Raw genomic sequence first — 22,973 nt, forward strand, 5'->3', positions numbered from 1 at the left:
CTTCCTGGACAGTGTTGCATAATGTCTAATGTTATCTGGTAAGTGACCAAGGAAATAGAAAAGAAATTACCCTGATGTCTATGGTGAATGTTTAAAGTCATTATCCAGTCTTCCTGGTCCTAACTTATTTTCTATTGAGTCTGATGGGTCTAGTGATTGACTGGATTAAACTTCTAAGCATGGTTTTTCTTTGAAAGGCGGAAACAAAAATGGGGTTGGGGTGGGAAGAGATGGTGGAGAACGCCTCTCATTTGTCTGTTCTTCAACTCCCAGTTTAACCGAGCTGTGCCCAACTGCCTTGGTGTCATGCATGTTACGGCATCCTGTTTCCAGGCACCTGTCTGAAACTCAGCAGCTGAGCTAACTTGCTATTATTTGTAGAAAACTGTTCTCATGTCATTTTCATTCTGTGGCAGTATGTTTTCTGAATGATCTCAGTTTCAGTGTTTTGACAAAGTTTGAGCGGCAAAGAGAAAAATACATATCATATGAGTGAGTTGTCCTCAGGTATTAATAATAGTTATCTCTGTGCAAAGTACCCTGCCTCTTCACTGGAAGAACTAATGTATAAAACCCCCACCCCACAAAAGAAAATAATCTACGTTTGTATTGATTATTCCTTGTAATTGTTGAAACTTTCAAATATTGCTTATGAGAATTGTGCAGAAAAATAGTGAAGAAATGAATTCGATAAATTACGTCTGTTGGGTTTGGAATGTATTACTTACTTACGTTGTGTACGAATGCTCTTGAAGGGGAGACCAGGGAAGACATTTATATAGTTATTTCAAATTATAACTACTTTTGTTATATCAGAGTTACGTTAAAAACATCCTTGAATTTATGTGGTCTATATTTCCCTGTAGGTTAAATATAAGAGCAGTAAGAAATTGCAGTGATTCATACTGCACAGAAATAGCTTTGTTACCAAAAAAATAAAATTAAATGTTATAAATGGAATAAATAAGATATGCTCATTTCCTATATTAGGTATTAGTTAAGAGATGGGCAAGTTCAGTGTGATATATAAAATATATCACCCCTCAAAAAAGTAGCAAGAACTTTTTTTCTCTTTCTTTTTTTTTTAGAGACAGGGTCTTGCTGTGTTGCCCAGGTTGGAGAGCAATGGCATGATTACATCTCACTACAGCCTCAGACTCCTGGGCTCAAGCAATCCCCCTGCCTCAGCTTCCCAAGGAGCTGGGACTACAGGCATGCACCACTGCAGTCGGCTAATTTTTCTCACTTATTTTTTTGTAGAGATAGGGTCTCACTATGTTGCCCATAGGCTGGTCTCGAACTCCTGGCCTCAAGCGATCCACTCACCTCAGCCTCCCAAAGTGCCAGGATTATAGACATGAGCCGCCACACCCAGTTTCTGTCTTTTATTCAAGGAGAAGTTGCTACCACTGTCCTAGCATCACTCAGATGTATACCTTGAGTTATTTTTCCAGCAGTAGTGATAGTTAAATGATTCATATGCTCTTTCACCTAATTTCCTTACAATATTTACTTTTGCAAATGAGTCTGTTGACAAAGGTTTGTAAGTATGTTCTGTGGACATGAAATGATGCAAGGCTAACTGGCTTATATTTGGGCATCAGTTCTACATGTTATTCTTCTTAGTGTCAAACTCTAATCAAATAACTAAGCACAGATTATGAATCAAGCCCAGGTGTGGATGATTCAAATGAGTATTTTCATTAACTAGTCCAGCTATATGAAACTCAAGAAAGAACAAAATGTAAATCAAGAACGAAAACTTTTTAGCAGCCATTCAGGCTTTTATCCCTGCCAGGTGGTGACTTTGTGGTCTACAGCAAGGAAAAGTTATGTTATCTACTCTAGCTCCTCTCCCGTTAGAAGCCACCACATGTTAGATAGCTTTGGAGAGTTATCTAATCCACATCTTTGGCTCTATATAGGAAGCTAGTTCATTGATATTCTTATGGCATTTCTAAACTAAATTATTGAGATGATATTAGTAAATGCTGAGCAGCAACAATGGGTAATCCACAAAATATTTTATGTTTTACTTTGTAATGTATTAAATCTTTTTCCCCAATATCTTCCTAATAATATATTGCTCAGCTTAATAGGAAAATTTAGTTTGTCATCCTTGAACACCTATAATAGTCAAAGGAAGCACCCCAAGGAAAGCTAACATTTTTTCATAGTATAGATAAACCTGCCAGAAATGATGAAAAGTAAATTTTATTTTCAATTTAGGAAATGATAGTTGCATGTGGAAAAATTTTGGGAAAAATTTATTCACTTATACTGCTTGACATATTGACCTTTCAAGATAGCCATTAAAAAAAAAAAAGATATATCCAGGCTTACAAAACTGTATTTTTGATTATTTTAAAATGATGAACAACTATGACCTCAAGTTGTGAACATCAGTAATAAATTGTTTTATTTACTTTAATTATGGAATTTGTTGAAAGTGCTCACTGTTGATTTGGTCTTGAGCATATTTTACTGGCATAAACTTAATTTTCAGGGTATGAATATATAAGAATTTCATAACTGATACCTGATGTTGTTTTATTCCTCCTGCTTTTCCGTCACAACAGAAACCAGGAATGGATCTGGCAGACACTTATATTATGTTTGTTCGGCAAAACCAGGATATTCTTCGAGAAAAGGTCAATGAGGAAATGTATATAGAAAAGTTGTTTGATGTAAGTAGCTACCCTTGCAAGGCATGCTGGCATTATAGATATACTGCAAAGAGAAAAGTGGCATTTTGATGGTATGTTTGTAAAACACACTCTCCTTTTTTGATCCTTTTTCTGTGCAGCTAACATAGTTGATAATCTTTATATTTCCTTGACTGATGAGGGAAGCCTTAATTAGATTCTTTTTCTACATGAAAACTGTCACCATTAGAATGAAAGTCTCAAAAACCTTCTGAGGTTAGTTTTAACAAGCAAGACAATAATCATTTTACCTTTGTGTTCAGCATCATTTCCCTTGCCTTATGTAACATTCTGTAAACACAATCATGTAATAGATGTGGTCCTCACTGCTATTAATATAAAAGTTTTCCTTTTAAATCAATATAATATTCTTCAGTTAAAGAAATAAGCTTCTGTAAAGCCAAATATCTGCCACTCTACTGTTTTTGAACATTTTATCTTCATTTAACACATTGACTACAGTACTAGAAAAAAAATTTTTTCCTTGGGGCCATGGCATTTTATTATGAAAATAGAATAAAAACTTCAAAAACAAAACAGTCCTTTCTAATTGAATGAAAAATTTGGTATTTTTTATTGTTTTCTGTGCGTGAGTTATATGCAACTTAAAAATAGTTCTCATGGCTCCCAAGGTAAAGAGACATGTGAGTTACATATGCTTCACCAGGCCCCAGGCTCAAAACTAGTGTGAGTTAAATACAACTCATATAGCAGTTAATGTGTTAAAGTACTGATGTGTGCTAGAAGATACGGTATTACAGTTTTATCAGTACTAAGGTCTTCATTTAGGCATGACAGCCCTTAGAAATGGGGGATTGTGGTTTTAGATACCATGATCATCAAGTTGCATTTATTGAGTGTATGTAAAGGAGACTAAGAGAGCAGTCAATTTAAATAAAAATGCTGTCATTCATTTTCAATTATTTAACACCCAGTTCAAAGGAAATGGTACTTCGCTTGTGACATAACTTTGCATAATTCACCACAATGCTGATTCTGAAATGTAATATTGGCTCTGAAGTGTATTTATTTACGTACATCTTCTCTGCATTTTAGAAATGCTTTTCTGGCAGTTTCATTTAATTATGCAAGTTACTGCAAATGTTTTCATAACAGCAATTCACGGGCTTCATGGTGACACTTCAGCTGTGGCAGTTACAGAAGGTCCCGCTACGTCATCATCTCCACCATGGTCTGTCGTGTCAGTGTTCACTGTTTGTTAGATTGGGTGGCCAAAATGAGTCTTATCTTTCATACTTTTATGTTTTTAGCCTCTACCCAGCCCGTTTTACAATAAAAGTATCATCTGTTTTAATAAGCTAAGTGTTAATACGTGTGAAAAAAATGATTTCCTAAAAGCTTTGATGCCCTGCAGGGGTAGAAAAATTATCATCCATCCAGCTGGCTCTTTTACAAAATACTGAAACCATATTAGCAACTTCTGCTTCCATTTGGTATTGCTCTGAATTTACAAGCATATGTTTCTTATCCAAGTTCTCTTTTACTTTTTTTGCTTACGTGGTGATTTTCAAAATTGTTGAACAGAAAAGGAAAGTTAAGTTGATGTTAGTTATTAGCATTATGCTTCTTCTTAGAATAGCTAAAGCAGATATTCTATGGGGAAAAAAGTTAGAGCCATTCTGGAAATATACCATCATAGATAGATTTGTTGGGTGTGTGCATGTGTGTGTACACTTTCTTAACATCCTTGCTCTTTCTGTCTTGGTGACCTATTTACTGCAAAGCTTAAGCATTCTTGCCATCAGTTCATGCCAAAGGTAGAATTTTTTTCTCCTCAAAGATATTCTCCACTTTCAACTCCTCTGCATTCACTGAACTTCTTTGGAAGACTTTCTGTGTGGCAACAGTAACAGAGTTCTCTAACATGGCTCCAAGGAGGATGACATTAAAATAATGCACTAGTTTAAATGTCCTGGTTATGTATACTTTCATTCTGATACCTAAGCATCTGGCATGGCTGTGAGTTTGCTTCTAAAGGGAACCCTTGACAAGCATCCCTTCTGTTTTGGTTGTGAAGGTTTTGTCATTTTGCACATGCCCGGTATAACATTGAACTTGTTATTTGTAAGATACTTGTAATGTCCTTAAACATTCTAATATTTTTTAGTTACACATTTTTATTACTTTAATTAAAAATAAAAATAGACCTTAATACTTTTGATATTGTCATCAGGAATAACATGTATGAGGAGTACGCAGAGCCCCTAATTAGCCAAGACTGAATTTGTCTCAATTACAGTTAGAAAAATGAGAGGTTATCAAGTATGTGTTGAAAGGTAAAGTAGGATGTGTGTCTTAAGCAACAGATCATTACTGAGAGACATTATATAATTATTGGAAATCTACTTGGCTGGAGCCTAAAATAATATTGTTAAGTGTCAAGAAACAGTTGAAAATAATGACCCTATAAATACTGTTAGCAACCTTAGCCTATTACAGATAAAAGATTGAAGAGAACAATTTTATTCAGGCATCATGACAAACTTTTGCTATTCCAATTAGAGTACTTTGTAAGTAAGTAAATGGATCCTGCTAAGTTCAGTTGCAGGTGAAAATACACATAGACACATTACAGTGAGTTAACACTTAATGGTGTTAACCAACCCAGACGAGAGAATGCAGGTTACAGTTTTGGTCATGCAATATCTTAACTCTTTAAGAAATCCATTTAGTTCTGGAAATACCACACATAACACTATTTTTATATAAAACAACTAGTCTGTAAAACAGATATTCATCCTGCCCCCAATACTTTATAAAGTGTATTTTACTAAATTATCTTCTTTCTAGATGATGCCCTGCCCCCCGGGAAAGGCTACTGAAAAGTTTGCGAAACTTTCTGTGAGAGTAGTAACTAAGTACTTGTGGTATCCCTGTCCTCTAAAACTTTTTGATCATTCAAAAACCTTAATTATTCCTGATTTGTGTTTTGAAATACTCCAAAGTTCAGTAAATAATTGTATCACTGACTAAGACCAACAAAATGGCCATTGCCCTGAATTTGCGCCTATTGCTTTGGGACACCTGGGAATGAGAACGTTCCCTCCAAGAGTTGTCAGTGTGCAGTATACACAGCCATATACCATGACGAGGTCTGCTTCCAGAGCATCTTGCCCTGCTGTTTTTATTGTTCCAGTCTCCAAGGATAAGTTACTTTGTTTCCTAACCTCAAAGTATTAAAGAGGGAAAGTATTAAAATCTATATTATCTTAAAGGGCATATATGGGATAATCCCAGACTTTTACATTAAATCTTGAAATATGAAAATTAAAAGTACCCTTTGAAGTTCAGAAAAGCTAATACTAGAACAAATATGAAGGCGTTCTATTTACCCCACAAGTGGTTAAACTTAATGAAATACTTTTTGCTTGAAACAGAAATAACTTCAAAAAATGGGTAAGTAAATGATGGCAGCTTCATGCTGTTAACAGATTCTCGAGAACTGGGTTTATTTGAGATATATTTCTAATCTTTTAAAATTATCAAATTAATAGTAGCCATAACTATCACCACTGCCATTCTCTGAGCACCTCCACGTGCCAGGAAACTTGCAAGGTGCTTTACCTACATCATTTGCAGCCTTCTGGGCTAGATGCCATCATCCTTGTTATTTCCTTATTTTTAGGTTAAGGAATCTCCCACTCAGAGATCAGTGGCTTGTAATGTGTTGAGTTAGACTTTGAAACGGTGTCTCTCTAGTTTCAAAATCCATGCTCTTTCAACCTTACCTCAGACTTACAAAATTTGAAATGATAAAATAGTGTTACAGGAAGAACATTGGACTACAAAGCCAGAAAGCTTAGTTCCAACCACAGTTTTGCCCATAATTGTCTGGATGAATTTGAAAAATTTATGTCATCTTTTTAAGACTCAGTTTAGGTAATGTATATAGACTGAAGATGTTGGTCTAGAACTCCAGATGAGTTCTAAAACCCTTCCAGATTTTAAACTAATGATTCTTTTAGTTTTAATTTTAGCAATGATGACAGAAATTACTGGTTGGTTAGATAATGAGTCTTGCACCCTAGAGTAGCAATTCTTAAGTTCTTACGTGATAGCCAGGTGAAAGCAAAGTGTCCCACCTAAGAAGCAACAGCGAGTGCAGTAGATAAATAGAAAAGAGAGTCTATCTAAAGGAATAGCTATGCCATATGACATTCCGTGTATGTACCACCATGGTTCTGAAACCCAAATTTAGAGAAACAGTTGGAACTCACATACTGTGTATTCATGCTGAGTGTTTCCGGGTGACCAGGATATTGTAAACAGAGGCTAGCTCTGCCTCTCACGTGGTCATTGAGATACATGCTGAGTTGAAAGTCTACATGTTACATTCTTTTCCAATTAAAAAAAGTGGTTTATTGGGCAAGGGAAATCTAAAGGAGGTTCTCCTGTAGTAGGAAAGACTATGGATGTGCCAAAAGAAGGTTTTTCTGCTTTGTAGGCAGTCTCTCTTACCCCAATGTCCCTTTTTCTAACATATACAACATTGTCAGCAGTATTTTAAAAGTTTTTATCAAATCAAAATAATCTTCAATTTGTTTAATCCCAATATAAAAATATAACAAAGATTGTCTAATTCTTTAATTCCATTTTAGTGCCTACTGTGGTGTTTCTTCCCAGGCAGAGTGGCTGCTCCCTCTCGTAGGTTTCAGAACATGTCGCACAAGCCACAGGTGTCCATGTTTTAGGAGAGAGCTGGTGCGTTTCTTGAGAGCTTTGGTTCTCTGTGCTGGAAAGTGGTGATGTTTCAGAAGTCAAAACTGACACCCACAGTAATTGTCACAACAGCACCCACTGCGGTTGTTTCTTAAGGTCCAAGACGTTAGCTTTGGAGGCCACTGACGGTTGACTAAAGCACATCTTATTTTCCAAGATAGACACTAAACCTACCTAACTCTAAACCTTTGTACATTTATTGGGCATTGCCCATCGTAAGTCCCTTTGAGACAATCTCGTTTTAGCTCTCATGTTGCTATAGACACATCAGGGTGTAGTATTTAATTGGTAAATCATGCAGATTAAACATTCTCTTTGTTATAAGTTGATTAAATATTTAATTGTTGAGGAATTTCATCTCAACAAGACTTTTTTAAAAAAATATTGTTACGATGTCTTGTAAAATTAAGAGTAATTCTTTAAATGATAGTTAATCAGTTATATTCATCCAGACAGTGTTTTATAAAGGATTAATTTTTCAGGACTTTCCATGAAAAGAATCTCAATTTCCGGTAAAGAAACTTTAAATTAAACGTGTTAAGTAAAATTGACCTAAACTATGTAAATGGGTTCAGTAGCCCATTTATGCTAAGGTAAAAAGAAAAAAACGAAAATATTATAAGTGGATGTGCTTCTCAAAATGAAACCAATTTTGAACTTTTATGCTCTTGTCTCTGGACTCCCAAATGAGAAAGGGAGGTGTGCTTAGAATTTTGAGTTAGTGTTTCACATCAGTGCCCAAACGTGGTGATGCGAGAGTTTATTCTTGTTAAGATCAATGCTAGTAGCCTTAATTTAATCAAAGATTCAGTTTATTACCATGTTGTTTTCCTAAGAATAGCTGAAATCAACAGAATGTGGATAAGAGTAACTACTTGATAAACTTTCCTTCTGTAATACACTTTGTTGTATGTATTCAGAGCTTATCATGTACTTTTTCAGTCATATTCTTCAGGTGAGTTTCTTTGTGTATGTAATCAGCCTCTTTAGTAGGAATGCAGGCTGTAACCCATCGAGATGGAAGACTGTCTTTGCCTTCTTCCATTTCTTATAATTTTGTGATAATACAGAAATATTCCCATATGTTAATGTCAGTTTAAAAACAGCAGTTTTCCTCTTTTTATATGGTCTTTCACTTTCAAATAACCGGACAGTTGTTACATGGACCACATAAATTAGTCTAGATCCTCATTACAAAGTATTTTCTTTTTGGTTTTGTTTCTATATAAAAAGTAATGGAATATAAAACATTAACCATTGGCCCACTATGCCCAACTATGATTTTCCTATCAACACTGGAAATTAAATACTAATATTATTCCTGTGTCATAGTCGTCACTTTCCATTTCCATCAATAGAAAGGGATGGATAATATAAGTTCGGTAATGAGCTTGAGGCTGTTTGAGTTCATTTATTTCTAAACATTTTTATGTGTGTATCCTCGTACCTCATTGTGTACTAAAGGTAGATAAAAGGTTTGACTAATCTGTTCGTTGTATGTATTCCAGGGGCAGCATCTCATTCATCTCACATGTTTGAACGCTGTTATTTAGCTGCTTTAACACATTGTTTTCCGGATTTTTGTTCTTGTTGTTAATTGTATATATTCCTGCTTTGTTTTACCTATGGTATTTAGACTCACACTGAAGTTGTTTGACCTCTTTTAAGGTATTCATAGTCAAACCTGTTCTTTACGTTCGTTGTCTGATGTGCCTGAGTAACGCCATATAGAGCTTGCTCCTTAGCCATTTTTTTTCCTCAAAGTTTGTTTCTCTTTAAAACCTCCACTCTCAGATTACAGCTGTCTGGTTCATTTGAGTTAATAATCCTCATTCTAATGTTAAGTTATTATTTGTAAGTGTAAGAATTTATAAAAGGATCAACTTTTGATGTATGATGTATGCCAAAATCGCTTCGGCAAGTCCAGACGCGGTTCAGAGAGGCCAAAGGCCCTCATTTGAATCTAAGCTGCTGGTGAATTAAAACCTGAGAAACTTGAGATAAGCGTGCCTAATTGCCTAAAAGAAACTCAACAAGAAAAAGTATTGTAGCTTGTTGATCTTATTTCTTTGATAATTCAAAAGAAATCTTTAAGAAATATGTAGACTTCTTACTTAGATTCTTGAAATGTGATCGTGGTACACAATTGTCATTTGGCACATTCCCAGAAATACACATCTTTGCATGAGGCACCTGGACATATGTGGCAGGTCTGGTAGAATCAGCTAATTAACAACACAGGCTTAAACAGGCACCTCATCTGGCAGTGCAGTTAGTTGCCTGATGGTGCTCAGCAGGATTTGGTAGTGCTTTTTATTTTTCTATCCTAATGGTCTGCTGCCCACCTAATTCTGCCTTATTGTCAGTCACTACTTACCGCAGCTTGGGGCCCTCCCAGGAGGCTAAATTATTATCAAAGGATTAGGGAGATGTAGCCTTGCAGCTCTGACATTTCTGATTACTTGTCTATGCCAGAACACTAATTAGCTGTGACTAATTAAGAAAAATGTTCCTGCCATAGAAAACCATTTAAAAGAACTGAGAAGTAGAAAAGCAATTCAAAAGCTGAGCAGTGCTCAGATTTGCTGATGCTCTTTAGATTTCCACCAGAGCCTTAACTCACCTTTAATTGTGCTCAGAATTTAAAAAAAAAAAAAAAATCCCACATGCAAACTGATCGGAGGTTTTTACTTGAGTCGGAAGAAGATTGTCATTGATCACCTAAGTTCTCTTAGTGATGTTAAAATTGTCTTTGATGAGTGGAAGGTGACAAAACTTTCATTTTCATGGAGAAATTTTGCTAAATACCAGTTGCATAGATGTGCATTTGCATTCATCCAACCACGCTAGGAACAAAGACTTAGAGTCATTGAAGAAATTAGAACATTCTCTCTACTGATTTTTATCAAAGATAGCTGAATGGATTATGAGCAACATGTTGAGCATTTCAAAAGTACTTAATATTGAAATCATGCCTCTTCCACCTTTCAGGTGGTCTGGAAATTCTGACTCTTCCATGCAGAGCCTGGTTTTTCCACAGTGACTTTGCATGCCTGCACTTCAGCCAGCCACTAGTGTCTTATTAATGGAAATGCCCAGCCTTCCCCTGAGACCAGCATCTCTAGCAATGTTTTCATAAAGCTGATAGCTACTACTCTCCTTCCCTTCAGCCCTAACTTCATAAGCAAATGACAGACGTGGCTTAAAGGCCATTTTCTGTGGTGGCTTTTTGTACTCCCCCTCTGTGAGCCACCCCCTCTGCAGACCATCCCTGGAGCTCCCTCTGCAAGGTCAGCACCATTCACAAGTGGGCACAGTAGTGCCAGCCAGGTCACCACTGTTGAATAAATCCGACTAAAAAACAAATCTGTGTAAGGAAGAGGCTTTTCTGGCAAGACCATCATTAGATGTGTGTGTTGAATGCATTGACAGGAAACAATATAAGGTAATTTTCAAAGGTTCTTACAAACACCTAAACTCTAGAGAGAGCCCTCAATTTCTCAATCGTGGCCTAGCCCTAGATAAGAGATCATCCTAATTTTGCTTTCTTGATATGGGCAAAATATTTTGTTTGGAAAAAAGAAAATGTTCAGTCCACCTCACCTACCTTCTACCTCCTGATTTTTAAACCAATTTCTCCTTTTCCTCTCAGTGGAGAACAAAAAGCAGGTAACCAGCATCCTCTAGGGAATAATCCCTCCTATCTATGAAGACTGTTATTAAGGCACCTGTCATACTTGTCTACTCCAGGATAAATAATCCCTATTTGTTGAACTTCACTTCATAGGCCCCTTTTCTAGCCCTTTAATCATCTTTGAAACTTCTCAAAGTGCTCTCTCGGTTGTGCTTAGGATTTATAGTCAGAGACGGGATGCAGTATTTGAATGTGGCTGAACAAGATTCTTTCAAGCTTTATTCCTATTCATGTATTCAAATATATAATTCTCCCGTACTTTGGCTCTACCAAGCTCCATAAATTTGGTTCCATATATTCCTGACATTCCTTTTTATTGACTGTCCTCTCAGTTATGGCCTATATCTTTGAGATAGACAGTAAACTTGTGTTTATCGATGTGGGACACCCATTCAGTTGATGTTTTTTCATGTGTAAAGTCTCAAAAACAAATCCAATTCACCATTCATTTACCATGTGTAAGAAATGATGGTGAACGTTGAGATTAAACAGTAGACATTGGCTTTGTCCCACGTGGTTGGCTCTCTCTGTCACAATGACTCAGTAGGATTCTAATTAGAATAGGAAGTTGAAACCCCTCTTATTAATCATTTATTCATCAAACCTGTATTGGTTGAACATTTTCTGTAGCCCACACACTATGCTAGTTGCTGAGAATACAATATTAAACAAGATAGACCAAGTCCCTGCCCTAAGGGAGCTTACATTCTGATGACTAAATGGGTCTTTTTGAGAAATTATTAATTTCCACATAAAATATTTCCACTTTTTCATCTGCACAGATAAAAACAGAATAGTGATAATCTATGAAATTGTTTATTTCATTATGTCTCTCTGTCTCTCTGTTTTCAAGTAGATGATTGGAAACTTGCCAAAAGTTTAGTGCCAACACAAAGTTTGTATCTAGGTCTAGTGCTTACCACATTAAATGTCCTCACTGTGAGATAAGAGTACGTTCTTCCTCTCTATCCTTCCTGAGTTCTTCCCTTGAAAGCCAGGCTTATATCAGCTCCCAGCAGAGCTCATATTCTCTCAGACAGAAGTCAACATTTCCACAGCAACAATATTTTTCTGCCTTTCTTTAAAATCAATTCACAAGGCCAAGTATACAAGGCACCAAGACATTTTGCTTAGTAGTAAAAATACACAGGCAACACAGCAAGCCATACCTCTAAACATGCTCCACGGCCTCAGATAAACCCCAGAAATGGCTACAAATCCACACGAGCATATGCTGGACAGGCAGCTCCCTGCTTGGGTGATAGCCTCTGCAGGGCTGAGTACATCGACATCTGAACTTGGAGTATTAGCATATTTTTATGTGTGGACAATCATATACGTACATAGACATGTAGATTTGTTAGTTTATAATACTTTCTCTTTCATTCATCACCTAAAATGAAATTAGACTGTCACATTTTAAGCCCCATTTTAGTCCTGTATTAAATTTCTTTAGCCAAATGCAATTGTTTACTTTTCAGTGATTTCTATGACTTTAACATCTATTAAATTATTTTTCTATTCATGAAACATGCGATTCAAGTCAACAGTGAATCTGGCTCTGGTATTCATCTGTCCTTTTTCTATTGAAAATTTTCCCTGCTACCATTATAGATATAGCATTTTGCATATATAAAATTTGTATTTACAAATATTTTAAAATATTTAGTCCTTTAATGAAAATGGAACACATGCTATATGCCAGACATTCTGCTAAGGGATAGATACAGCAATAAAAATAAGATTCAGTTAATGCCTTGTGGATACTCACAGCTGATTGAGGGAGACATTTACTGTATTATGCAATATTTTCATAGACACCTGTATAGAGTTCTAGGAGTAGAAAATATGTGAGCACCTAATTCTTCCTAGTAAGAGATAGTATTGGCTTCCTAACAGAGATAATGGTTGAACTAAGTCTGAAAAGCTGACATGAATCTAGCCAGGGAGATGTATTTGGGAGTAGAAGTCCAAGCAGAGGGACAAACATGCCCAGAAACCAAAGGTCTATGGAAGCCCAACAGAGCTGCAGGTCATTCAGTTTGCTGAAAATGATTACTGTGGGAGTGCACCATGACTCAGAGACAGAGGATGGCTATTTACTCCAGTCCTTGTTGGCCTCAAAAAGTGATTTTGGAACGTTCCCCATTTTGTATAAGGAAACTGATGCAGAAATACCTGGCCTGTGTTTTATCTAGATACCAACTTGTGCCATTTAATAGCAGTTCTAAGAGTCCAGCTTCTTTTTATCTATATCCTACATTATTGATTTAAAATGCAATATTGACCAAAATTTTACATACAGTGTTCAAAATGAGTCATTCAACCAGATGAAAAGGTCATAGTGCCCAAATGAATCATTCATAGACACTTTCTGTGCCCCAAACTGGTACATACACCATTATAACTGGATTGACCACTGAGTTCAGCCAAACCATTAATTAGTCATTTCACTCAAAAATTAGCCAAACCAGTATGCATCCCATCATTGGTCCCTAAGTAGGGGAGTGGAGAACAGCTGATTATCTGAAATTTTCACTTTATAATTACCAGTCTTTTTAGCACCAAGAAAAGAGCCACAGAATAAACTTACGGCGGCACTTGCCTATTTGATAACAAAGAACAGTATTGATTTTAATACCCTTCGTAGGGTGGAGAAAGAGGCAATTTAACATTACTTTCAGGACATTTTGGAATGAAGGGAGATTAGTGAAATAGTAGTGGACTGAAAAGAGCTTTCAGTTTATGGAACTTGTCCTATTATATAACTTATTCTATTATGCCACTGAAGAGGACCTAATTCATCTGGAAATATCTCAGTTATTACATTCATGCTTTTTGTTAGAAAAGAGAAAGTATGGAGGTCCAAAGGTGGGGAAATGTTTTTTCAGCATTCAACAAGCATTTATTAGGCACCTACTATATGCTACTCCTTTCATGTTAGCACCTTTCACATGTTCTCTTCCTTAACAGACATCGTGATACTCTCATAATTTGAAAACTTCCTCGTGGAGTTAAAAAATGAAAATCACCCAGAATGTGATGTTATTCAATATGGAATAAAATGACATCAAATACTTCCCTGTTCTGTGTTTGAAAAAAGAAAAGAACAAGATAAAGAAAGCCACATATATAGAGTTCCCTTATAGATAAACCAAGGATCTTTTTTTCATATTGCATTGTTTTGTTACAGTAAAACAGATATTTTCAAGCGTTAGGATGTATAGTGTTTTAAAATGAATCTGAAGAAGAGAGTATGTAGGAGATGTGTAGCATAATAGCTATTTGCCTGTTTATCTTAATAGGGAGTGTAGTTCTTCAAAGGATTTATTTACATTACATATCACATTATTGGGTTTACAGACATGTTGGTCTTTGGAAGTGTGGATTGCTTCAACCTACAAAAAAATTGGATGGGCTTTTCTTAATAGGTGTCTTCTGTATTCATGCGCAATCCTGTGTTACGATGACTGTCAGTGACCACCAGGAATGGCAGAGACTGTATTCTTAGTTTTCTGCTAGAAGCACCAAACTGCTCGTAAGAATCAGAGATTTTATTGACAGAACAGAAATCCAGACTTTTTTTGTAGAGGGAAATGAAATAACACAGTAGTTATGAGCCCAGACTCTGGAGCATAAATATGAGATATAAATTTTAACCCTGCCACTTACTATACTCATTGTATAAACTTGAATAATTGCTTAATCTAAACTCAGTACCTCTACTTCTGTAAACTCAGTTTCAAGATATGCAAAATGGGAATAATAACACCCACTTTATCAAGGTTGTTATAAGAATTAAGTGAAATTTTAACTGATTCACTTGAACTTCCCATGGGGAATAAAGAAAATATCAGATACCTTTATAATCAGAATTTCTAAAAAAAAATAATAGTAATAAAAATAACAGTACTGTATCTCAAAATGCTTTATAAATCTCATTTATTCCTCATACTTTGTCATTTTTATAATATGTCTGTACTTCATAAAGAGGTCAAATGAATAAATTAAAAACAAAATAACAGACAATAGAAAGTTCTAGAGCTCTAGGCTTGCATTTTTCTTTATTCTGGAAGCATAAAGCTATATTAAAGCAGCATCTAAAAACAGAATGACAATTTGGCTTTTCCCTTCCATTCATTTTTACAAGAATCACAAGTTCATCATACCCTTTCCCTTAATAGTCAAATTTAAACACACAGTATTTCCGTAGCACATTAGAATCTTTTTATTTTCAAGCTAGATTCATATAATCTATCCCCCATATTACAGATGAGAAAATGAGGCATAGAGAAGGGAAGTGACAGGCTCAATCAAGCAAATAGCGCAGAGGGGCCAGCCTACCCACCCTCGCGTTCATGTTCTTCTCTGCTGTGTTGACAGCCAGTCCTCAACTCTGCTCCACACACAAGTCTCTGCCTTCCCCGTTGTGAACATCTCTGGGTCGAGCTGGAAATGTTGATACGTTTAGGTTGGGGTGAACGCTTCCTGTATTTTTAACCATAATAGGCTGGTTTCAGTTTTCCTTAAATATAGCCCTTAATCCTATTGCAAGCCAACAAAAACTTCACATTTAAAACTTTCAAAATGCTTGTGCTTTGGGAGTCTGTTTCGTGGAACCAGGTATAATAGTTTCAGTGAGATGCCTTGAATCAAGGGGGGAACCTGGCATTATTGTATCAAATCTACTATTAATATAAAATTTGCATTTTAGTGTTTAGAAATGGGAAGTGAGTGAAATAGAGCCATGAATTTAGTTAAATAGATGTACTATCGACAAAATGAACACTCAACATATATTGAAGCATTTATATTTACTTTTTAATATAATGGTGAATCTGTAGGGCATTAATGTTTCTAAACATTTTGTTTCTCTCTAAAGCTACTAACTGACCCTAAAGGATGTCTTATATTTACTGAATTTATCAAAACCATCAGCGTTGAAAAAATACTGTTCTTTTATTCAATTTACCTTTACATTTAAAAGTACATATTTTCTAGGTGAGATTTTCTAGGTGTTATCTCAACACAGTGACTCAATTCTTTTCAAATAGCTTCTCTTGAAATAAATGAAGAAATACATTCATAATGTGGAAATTTAGCTATTCCATGTCTTACTGCACTAAAAAGTGTTCATTCTTTTTCTTTCTTTTTCACCCCTGTTGTTCACCTCTTGAGACAAGCATAGCTAGAGAAGAATAAAAATATATCAACTAGTTGTACCGATTCATAATCAATAAAAAGCTAAACACTTAAGCAGAAAATATATCACAGATTTGTGCCCCAGCAAAGCAGCTATTTTTACCTTGCCATCATCATCAGTAGCCGCATTCTGACAGAAATCATTTGCTTGAAGCAGTGGCGATATATAAACCCTATGGGGTCTTGTGATTCAGATTTAGGAATATCAGCCTTCGAGGGTCTAAAGGCATTGTGCATTAGTATGTATTGAGACCTCATTCCAGGTGGCAAGCAGCTGGACTTTTTTAAAATAAAACTTCCAAAATAAATGTGAAGTACTTGTTTCCAGGCAATAAGTGTTATATTTAATTGAATCATCCTCAAAATGTTATAAATTAGGCCAAAAAAAAGGGAGTTGTGCATATTTAATATATTTGTTTTGTATTTCCACTCTTCAACAGAATAATGAAATTCCTTAACTACTTCTCTTTAACTTGCATGAAGAAAGCACGGTATGTTGCTAAATCTCTTTTCACCAGCTCTGTGGAGAAACAACTTTAATCCTTGTTAGAAAATTGCCGAGTCTGGGACTGACAAAGAGCTCATGCTTGTTCTATTGTTAGTGCTCCCTGGCCCCTAGAGCAGAGCCCTTTACAGCTGCGTGGATCCCGCCCGGCTCAGCTGCACTATTTAGGAGAGGAGGTTTGTCAATTTCTATTGACAATGGAGAGAGTTTTTCAGGGCCTGTAGCAGTGCTGACACAGTTGGGGATCAATGCCAGCCATTCAGACTGCACCCTCTTTCATTGCTTTGGTTTGTTAATTCAAGACTAAAGGTCCACTGAGGGGGTTCGGGGTGTTTAAGAAAGCTGATGAACTGTTTAAGAAAGCTGATGAACTGCAAGCATTTATAGCCCTGGTGTGGCAATTTCCATAGTCAGTGGCAACTCCTGGCACTGAGGGAGCTATGTCCTTGTTGACCCTCTTGTTATTAAAAATGCACAAGTGCTGCGCTTCTCAATATTTCAACACTCTTTCATTGTCAATACCACCTTCTGAGCCCTTCAGCTTGTTGCTTGCTCTAAAGATCTTCTTAGATTGGGTTTGAAAACTTCACCTTAAACACTAGATTAGACTGATGTTCTGTTTTCCGTGCTCCTGTTGATTTGTTGAGCCTTCCCAGGGCTGGAAAGCAAGTAGCAGCTTGATGGGGAGACGGGCTGCTAATATGATTTACCAGTCTACAGTCATGCACAATAAGTGTGAATAAATACAGGGGTCTCACAGAGTCAACCCTAGCCTTTCCTTTTCTTCTATTTTTGCTTTAAAAGAGATATCTCAAGAAAATGAAGTGAGTAACACATGCCCTTACAGGAGTTGAATGAACCACAAAAAGAAGGGAAAAAAGAACATATTTTTTTTGCTAAAGTGGTAGGCTGCTGTCATGGATTGATGTAGAAAAAAAATTGTAAAATATACACTTATTGCTTTATTCCTATGTAGACCAAAGCAAAGAATAAAGCAGTAATGCCATGCCCATGACTTCAGTGCAAGCCGCAGTGCCCTTCCTTGTCATCCCCTGAAGGGAAAAGTGGATAGTCAACCAAGTTGTTTTATAAAATTAACTCTTCCAAAATGAGAAGACAGTTCCTAACATACAGACCTTGCTGCACATTCACCCTTTTCAAATTGTTTTTGGGCAGTCGATTTGGTTTGGTGGGATGGGAGGAGGCAGAGAATTAAAGTAACCAACCTTTGACTTTTTTCTCGATGTGAAAAAATGAGACCTACCATATTCAGTCCTCAAAAGACGGACATACTAATTCCAGCACCAGAAACAAGAAAGTACTAGGGGTTTCTGTTTGGTGGCTTTGTTTGTTTGTTTGAGGGTGTGTGTGTGTGTGTGTGTTCAAGTTTCACCATATACAAAAAAGAAGCAGTCGTGGTGGAATTTTTTTTGTTAGCCTATTCTTTAGTGGCAGCATACACTCTGAGCTAAGCTACTGCTTTCCCGTAGTCATTTGCTTAATTTAGCTGAAATTCCTCCTCAAAGTGCTTTGACTGAGGGACCAAAAATATTCATTCTTTTAAGATAATTTTTCTTAGAGACTTTTCCTTATAGAACAATTTATTTGCCTTCAAAGTAAGATGATGGTAAAGTAGCTTAAACATTTTACCTAACAAGGGCTCTCTTTTTCTCTGTTTTTATAATTAACTTTAGATCATTTTATTCCCAAATTATTTTTCTCTAAAATTATAATTTTGTCATGGTGTTAAAGAAGTTATCTTATTAATAATTTCTGTGTTACATTACCTGTCCTTAATCATAAATACCACTTATAAATAGTGGGAAAATAAAGTTAAATTAATTTTAAATCATGTAAGGATTTTTAAAAACGTAAAGATGCATATGGAGTAATTTTAAGAAAGTATTTTCATTTCTCTCGAATTTATACAATTTACCATGAACATAGTAATTACACAGTCTAACAGACAGATTAGTTTGTGGTGCTAGCCATTGTACAATATATAATTTTTTCTCTCCCTCAACAAAAAAGAAAAATTTACTATCCTTTGCAGAAGGACTATAATTTTTAATAGTTGCATCCATCCTGACAATATTTTAGCTTTCAAATTATCTTAAGGGGGGGAGGGTGGCTCCTAATTCAGTGTACTCATATTCTGTATCAGCAACACTTTGAGGATTTACCTGTATTAAAATAGAACTCAAGAAGTTAAGACTTCAAATTATTTTATAATTTGAAATAAGGATAGAATATTTTAAATGATGTCAGAAATTAAAGTGAGTATCTATGAAAGATTTTGAGGTTTAACATGTCAGCTGAATTTACTGGCAGTTTATATTTTAAGAATTTAGTTGTGTAGGTGTCTTATTTTATAAAACATATTGCTGATATTTTCACATGTCCTGAAAATTAAGAAAGTAATCATTAGGAAGGGGTGAAATTAGGTACATAAATGGCATATTTTTTAAAAATCACAGTCCCACATTTAAAAAATTTGACGTATTTTTATTCATCTATTTGATTGATAGTATTTAATAAATAATTTATTCACTTTTAATTAGCTTATCATTCATGCATGTATGTTCGCTATACTAACAAATTAATAGAAATAGTGTGATGAAATGTGAAACTGATTTTTAATTTATACTTAAAATACCATTTCTTATTATAACAAATCATATTAGAACAATGTTAACAAATACAAATCCAGATGAATTTAAGACTTGGATCACTTAAGATTACGCTTAGATGTTGAATATACTGTTTTATTATGTGGAGAAAATTTTATTTTTAGATTTTTTTTTCTGTATTTGAATACCTAAGAACGTATACACACACATATGTGATCTGGACTGTCACTAGGTTTGTGTATACAAGCAAGGCACAAAATCCCTTCTCTTTCAAAAACTCTTTTGTAATTTCTTAAGTGTTGAAGGGATGTTGCTATTTCTGACGGTTTTCTGAATGAGCAGCATTATTCTTACAGTATTACCTAAACCTAGCTCTGGCACATCATCACTGAATCCCTTAAAATGTCACCTCCGATGGCAGATTGCCTTTTTTTGAAAATAGGAACAAAATTTCTTCTTTTACTATAATCACTGACATTGTATAGGAGCAGGAAATTGCATTAGAAAAGAATTTCTGGTTTTCCCTCAAAAGAGTTGTAAAAAACAGAAAAATTATGAACCCTTCAAAACCACAAAATGAAACAGATCTTTTCCTTTCATAATTTGGTCAACGACACCTATTTTGAGATTCTTATGATACATAAGAATTCCATCTTGATAATGTTCCTTCTTAAGATCTCAATAAATCTTTATTTTGCATGGCTTAACAATGTCTTGTCAAATACTTAACAACCAATAGTAGGTAAAGGTGTGATTGGGGATTACCATTTAGTAAGTTGTGGATATTTTTTTGCCATCACTCATTTAAAATGTTATTTTTAGCTACTGACTGCATGCCTTATGGCATAACAGATCTTTTTGATTTTTACTTAACATGCAGGCTAACAGAAAATTTTCTTTTGAAAATAATTTACCCTCTTTTTTCCTGCTGCTTGGCCATCCATTTAGTCCCATAACATGTATTTAGTACCCATTGTTACCTACAAATTACAAAGCAGGCCACTAGGCTGCAAAGTGCAAAAACACTGTTTCCATGAATATGTTACAGCTGAAAGACTGTAATGTTAATTCATGGAAAGAACAGCCTAGGTCAATTTAGCAGATTTTCTAGCAAAACATACAATTCTGTTAACAGGAAATTACAGCATTATTGACTTCAAGTGCTGATCTGTGGTCATTTCAGAGTGTTTCATTACCCCCTCATTACCGAATCTGTTAAATGAATACTGCAGAGGTTGTTTTCTTTTTTTGTCCTCCTCCCCTCTGCCCCAACCCTTCTTTCCAGCAATGGTACAGCAATTCCATGAAAGTCATTTGCCTGTGGTTGGCTGATAGATTAGACCTCCAGCTTCATATTTACCAACTGAAGACGCTCATCAAGATTGTGAAGGTAAACAAAATGTGTTTAGATGTGAATTGCCCACCAAGCTATAAAGAATAATGGGAAGATATTGACATACAAGAAAATCCTATTTGATATCACTGAGTGAATCTAAGTACTTAAAAAGCACCACTTATTAGCAATGATATGCTGCTGTTTACTTCTACTTTCACTTAGATTGCTAAATAAACAGAAATTTACCTTTTTGCATTAATAAATATTTGCTAGCAAGTAATCACATTTTAAGATTATGTATGTAAAGCCACTGGCACATTTACCCGAATGTAGTAGGTCCATAATAATTTTGAATTAATTGTATTATATATATAAATGTCTTCTCATAATAACATTTACTTTATATTTGCTAGGATCATATATCATTCTGAGGGCTTTTGAACTGTATTTGCCAAGAGAATAAGGAGAGTCTCTGTTATTTTATTATATCCTGGTGCAAAAACAATATATTGTCACTGCCTGAATTCTTTTGAAAAAATGTTCCTTCCTATATGTAAAAGATAATTAGTTTGAGTGTGGGAGACTGTTCAAAACTACTAACACAGATATCATATAAGTTCAGCAAGGCCATTTTGACTTCTCTCTTTAAGAGAAAAGGTAATAACCTATATGTTATATTTAGTAAGGGCTTTAAAATAATATATTTATTCCACATGATTTTTCACGCTTTGTAAGTTCTAATGGAAGCACAAAACTTACCCCAGGTTTAACCTTTTCTTATAATTGAGACAGAAATTCCACTTTGTGGCTAAAAATACTAAGCTATTGAGAATCAATTTTTCCTTTAAATAGAAGACCCTTACTTCCATTTTAGTACCATTTACTAATGGTACACGTGTATGTGCCCATACAAATAATGTATATATGTGCACTTATGTGTATGTATGTGTATATATGAATATACCCACACACATACAGAGTAGTTCTCAAAGTGTCACTCTGACCTACTATTATCAACATCACCTGGGAACTTGTTAGAACTACACCCTCTTGGGCCCCACCTCAGACCTAATGATTCAGAAACTCAGAGGGTGGGACCCAGAAATCTATAGATTAACAAGCCCTCTAGATGATTCTAATACATGCTAAAGTTTGCAAAGAACTACTGTGTTATATATACCGTTAAAAGAAATTTCTTTCTACCTTAAGATACTTTCCATTTTTCTCTTGGTTCCTGAAGTTTAATTAGAATACAAATTCTTTTATGCCATAGGCACACTTGTTATCTTGTTAGAAAGGCTAACAAATAGGAAATTCTGTTCTAAAGTCAGAAATTGGCAAATCTACTGGAACATAGAACCAGACCTGTAATGTCACAATAATAGCCATCATGATTAGTCATAAATAACAAGTAAAATTATAGCCACCCACAAAATTTTAATACTCTAGCTATATATTACATGTCAACGAAGAAAATACCTTTGATCCAGAACACTTCTTACTTGGTGTTATTTATTTTGCAAAGAAACTGAAAGAACAATATGATAGGTTCCTATTTGGCTGAGTTCTCCACTGTTTCTTCCTTGTTTCTATAAGTGTGACTTGAGGAGCCTTCAAATGCAGGTTGTTTTTCATAAAAGAGAATCAGGATAATGTATTTACCTTCTAAATATATGTTAAGGTTGTAGTCTACATGGTGATTAATATTAATTGGTTATCTTTATGGTAACCATGTTTTCAAGTTAATGCCTACTGTGTTCAAGTTGTCAGAAGTTACATATTTAGCCAACTAGTATTTATTGACAGATTGTTAAGCTCTTTATTTTGTTTAGAGAATAAAAATCTCCAAATTTTATTACCCTATCGTTTGTTTCTTTCATAGTTATTCTTTTTCTCATATTCTCATGTCTAAGCACTAGTGGAATTTTTTCAGTTTTACTGAGGCATAATTGACAAATAAAAATTATATATCTTCCAGATAATGTGACTTTAGTTAATAATGTATTGTATATTTGAAACTTTCTAAGAAAGTAGATCCTAAGTATTCTCACCAATGCATATTTTAGCATAAAAGAACAATTAATAATTTAATGAATTATACAATGAAATTTCCATTGTACTCTAAACCAATCAGTGTATATCTTATTTTGATATAGATAGT

The 22,973-nt window shown here is 35.1% G+C and overlaps 1 protein-coding gene across 5 annotated transcripts in view; it reads left to right on the forward strand.

Annotated features, from left to right (window-relative positions):
- Positions 1–22,973, forward strand: part of CADPS2 (calcium dependent secretion activator 2) — a 438,625-nt gene that overhangs the window by 411,538 nt on the left and 4,114 nt on the right. For 4 of the 5 annotated variants that reach the window (XM_045564925.1, XM_045564927.1, XM_045564924.1 and 1 more), the window contains 2 exons: positions 2,580–2,687; positions 20,762–20,866. In XM_045564925.1, coding sequence (XP_045420881.1) covers positions 2,580–2,687; positions 20,762–20,866 — 213 coding nt within the window. Of the gene's footprint in view, positions 1–2,579; positions 2,688–3,821; positions 4,102–20,761; positions 20,867–22,973 lie in introns of those variants that run through there. The other variant, XM_045564928.1, reaches the window with a different exon arrangement.

This window comes from Lemur catta, chromosome 11 (assembly GCF_020740605.2).
Source record: "Lemur catta isolate mLemCat1 chromosome 11, mLemCat1.pri, whole genome shotgun sequence".
In the NCBI taxonomy this organism is placed as follows: Eukaryota; Metazoa; Chordata; class Mammalia; order Primates; family Lemuridae; genus Lemur; species Lemur catta.